General features: G+C 40.2%; 1 protein-coding gene across 1 annotated transcript; it reads right to left on the minus strand.

Annotated features, from left to right (window-relative positions):
- Positions 1-254: 254 nt before the first annotated feature.
- On the minus strand, positions 255-4,038 carry LOC149142484 (AAA-type ATPase family protein). Its single transcript, XM_089446547.1, has 2 exons — positions 3,809-4,038; positions 255-2,831 (listed from the first exon to the last, which is right to left on the minus strand). The coding sequence occupies exon 2, from the start codon at positions 2,803-2,805 to the stop codon at positions 640-642; it is 2,166 nt and encodes a 721-aa protein (XP_089302673.1). The 5' UTR covers positions 2,806-2,831; positions 3,809-4,038; the 3' UTR covers positions 255-639.
- Positions 4,039-4,239: the final 201 nt, after the last annotated feature.

Raw genomic sequence — 4,239 nt, forward strand, 5'->3', positions numbered from 1 at the left:
TTCCTTAATGACTTTTTTCAAGAATTGCCCTGCTTTACTATAAAGTATAAACTCAATCCATCTTACTGTTTACTGCCGCAACTTGTAAGGTGCATTAAACCACCAATATTGTAACTAATCTTGGATGTCATTGATGTTTTTGCTATATTCTACCCGCTTGCAAATCTTTAACGATTGAGTTGCTTGTTTACAAAATATGTCTCAAAATTATATTAACAGCTATGGCAATTAAAAATGCCAAGAGCTGATCTCTCTCCCAAGCATGGTCATGCAGTTCGCATCAAAGTCTACTAGTACATTCTCCAGCTACTAGCTTTAGGGAATCTGGCATGGAATAAATGACATCACATTGCAAAACCTCCCAGTTGCAACAAAAATGCAGACAACAGAAAGCCTTCTTATATCCGGTTCTGGTAAATAGCTCAGTGACTAATTCAACCCATGCAAAAACTGTTCCGAGCATACACATGAACAGGTAACTTAGTTTTCTGATTAATCCTTTAAAGACTGCCAAAGAAAGATACCAGAGTGCATGGTCTGTGGAAGTGCTGATGAGATCTGTATATTTATAGAAGATAAGATACAGACTACAAATCCAACTATTCATGCTTTCCTCCTATAACTTCATAGTTCATACAATTATTTCGACATATTGTCCTCTGGCCAGTTAAAGAATTTGTAACCTGCCAGAGAGGGAGGGAGGTACTCCTGCCTGTTTGGACTTGAATGACTTGGTGGATAGATATAACCCTTCCCGTAACCAAGATCCTTCATAAGTTTTGTGGGTGCATTTCTTAAATGCAAAGGCACGGGCTCATTCTGACCCTTCTCTTTTACCAATCTTTGGGCTGCTACAATGCCCTGATAAACAGCCACAGATTTGGGTGCTAACGATAGATATGCAACACATTGGGCAAGATTCACATTGCACTCTGGCATCCCTAGAAAATGGCATGCCTGATAGCATGCTACAGCTTGAGGAAGAGCAAGGGGATCTGCCAATCCAACATCCTCGCTAGCAAACCTGATCAATCTCCTAGCTATATAAAGAGGATTTTCTCCTCCCTCTAGCATCCTTGCCAACCAATACAAAGCTGCATCTGGATCACTTCCCCGCATTGATTTATGCAGTGCACTAATTATATTGTAATGCTCCTCACCCGTTCTGTCATAAAGCAAGTGTTTGCATTGCATAGCTTCTTTGACATCACTCAGGGTGACAGTCACTGTTATGCCATCTGTCATTGACCCTCCTGTAATCCATGCACCCTCTTTCAATGACTTATGAACATTAGAAAAACTTAACCCTCCACCATCACAAGCTGCTACTGTCTGTGAATAGCTAGCATCCTTCTTCTTCATTGCTTCCAAAAGTGACTCTCTTGTCTTGCAAGGGGTGTAAGCAATCATTTCCCTGCCACCTTCAAACTTCTTGAAAGGAACAGTGTGGTCCCCAGGACATGAATCTTCCTTCTCAGAGAAGTTTCTAATACCAACTTCACTCCTACTTGTTGTGCTTTGTGAACTTGATTGATCTCTTTCATGAGCAACTGCTGCCGATGCTGCAATTTCTAACACATTTAAAGCAACACGAGCATCCCCGTCAGAGGCACACGAAAGAAACTCAATGGCCTCTAACTCAACTTTCACAACCGAAAATCCTTTCAATGAAACCATTAAACCTTTGTCGATATCAGAAATTGCCCGTTCTAGGAGCTTCCTTATGTGTTCTGGCTGAAGTTTGTTTAATGTAAGCACCCGGCATCTTGAAAGGAGTGCATTATTGACTTCAAATGAAGGATTTTCTGTTGTAGCCCCAATGAAAACAATACTTCCGTCCTCGATCACTGGTAAAAAAGCATCTTGTTGTGCCTTGTTGAATCTATGAACTTCATCCACAAAGAAAAGAGTGCGCTGGCCCATTTTCTTCATGCGTTTGGCTTCCTCCAAAACATCTCGCACTTCTTTAAGGCCACTTGTGACAGCTGAGACTGACGAAAACCTGTAGGACACAGAATTTGCAATAGCTCTAGCAAGTGAGGTCTTACCTGTACCAGGAGGTCCCCAAAAGACTATTGAAGGAACACGATCACATTCAAGCAATGATCGAAGAATGCAATTCTTACCCAGAAGATGGTCTTGCCCCACAACGTCATCCACCATAAGGGGGCGCATTCTTTCTGAAAGGGGAGCAGAGCTTGAACGAGCACTCGAGCCTGCAACTGCCTTTTGTGAACTCTGCTGAGGAAATTTAAAAGGAATGCTGGGTTTTGTATGGCTTGAAGAATCTCGAGATTCCAATTTCTGCCTTTTGAGCACAGGTTCTGCATCAGGAGATTCTCTTGAAGGCAACAAAGACGGGATGGACTTCATTGCATTAGCAGATCCTAAACAATCTCCACCTAAGTTTGACGGCCCTGCTTTCTCTTCTACGTACAATTGTGCAGCTCCTTTGGACTGATCTTCACAAATGCTCTTCATTCCCAGTTCAATTTTGTATGCATTATCCAGATGATCACATCCTTCGTTACCAGTAGGAATAATCTTTGAATGATCGGAAGGCAAAACATTCACAATCCCATCTCGGGAAAAAGATTTCTGGGAACTCCCTTGAAAGAATCGATCTACTCGTGCTTGGTGCTGTACCCGGGATGCATTCGTAGATATCACGGGTTGCACTTTCTGGCTCTCGGACCGTTGGTTGAGTATCCATTCAGTGGCTTTTAGAGTAGATTTCCCCCCAGTAGCAGCAAGAGCCTGAGCTGCCAGCCCCTGAGGGAAACCCATATTCAAAAGCTGATCCATTTAATCAATGCCTTGGATCCAACCCTCTGGTCAATACAAACAAAGACAATAAAAAATCCAAAGATTTCAGCTTATAGTTTAAATAGATTGAACTTCAAAACCTCGCCAAGGCAAACTTGATGAATTGGAAAAATCATATTATAGAAAATGAAGCAGACGAACCATGCGAGACTCTTTAATATTTATGCAGCCTCAACCTTTGTTACAGAAACAGCAAACTAGAACTGAATGAGAAATGGGGTTAGAAGGTTCCAGAGAATTAGAAATGTTAAGCCCCCCTAAGCGTATACTATGCATATAATTTTTTTTTACTAATGACAACTATGTGATGCAAAGATGAGAATGGGAACAGTCTCCTGGTTAGGTTTCTAGTAACACAGACCTCAACTAAGGACTCACAAGGTTCACGACATTCAAAATCCTGTTTAGGCAAACAATTGTCCGGGCTACTTGAATAATAAGAAATAGATACAAGGATCAGTCCAGCCGCGAATGATTGTTCCGAATATACAGTTCAAGATGTATAATTACAGCAGTTTTATGTGAACCTAGACATATCTAAGCTGCGGGCTACTAGTGTATATCAAATAGTACTACAAACTCTGTAACACAAGGGGCACCAAAACAAAACAAAAAAGGATATGAGGGTTAACTATTCCAGCTCCCATGTTACTGAAATTTAATTTCACATAGTCATCTCTGTGAATGCATAAGTCTGGATTCAGTGGATATATATCAGTAGGCTAGATAGTCCATCGAACATTGGGAGGTCTTGTGCACAAAAATTGAAATGGAATTTCAAACAGGACAATCGAATCGGAAATGGGAAGAAACCAGTTTATAATTACGGAACGGGTGATCCCTGATCAACAATGAACAAATACAAGCTCTCGCTAGGTTTCTTGAAGATGAGGGTTTGATCTATGAAGGAAGGGATTAAAGGTTTATTAAAAGACAAAACATGGTAAAATAACTTCAGTACAAGTAATCAATGGAGACATACCAGCGTTATTGCATAGCCGTGCTCACAAAATTGTAAGATGGATGTGAAAAAGCGACCTCTGCTTCTCTGGTACCCCTCCTCCTTGGAATGAGCAAGCACGATATAAATACTGAAAATGGTAAACAGAAAGGGACTGTCCGTATTTCAAACTGATTCCACATTATCATTTTTAATGGATTGCGATTTGCGAGAAACTTGAATATGAAGCTGTGGAGGTGAAATTTGTTAGAGCGTATAGAAAGAGACAAAATGAAATTCACACTGTAAGGGCACCGTGTAACTATAGCCATAGGATTTAGATAATTAGCATGTAAATAAAAAATTTAAATGTGGATAAAAGTGGAGAATTGTTATTGTTTTTAAGAAAAGTTTAAATGTAAATAAAAATAAAAATTGTGAATGAAGAATTGTTTTAGGGATAAGAGTGGAGT

The sequence above is a fragment of the Pinus tabuliformis genome, chromosome X, assembly GCF_031772625.1.
Source record: "Pinus tabuliformis cultivar Carrire ecotype Pingquan chromosome X, CPIR1, whole genome shotgun sequence".
NCBI classification, from domain to species: domain Eukaryota; kingdom Viridiplantae; phylum Streptophyta; class Pinopsida; order Pinales; family Pinaceae; genus Pinus; species Pinus tabuliformis.

Bases quoted from the DNA above. Each gene is read 5' to 3' on its own strand.
- LOC149142484 (XM_089446547.1), bottom strand. From the start codon at position 2,805: ATGGATCAGCTTTTGAATATGGGTTTCCCTCAGGGGCTGGCAGCTCAG.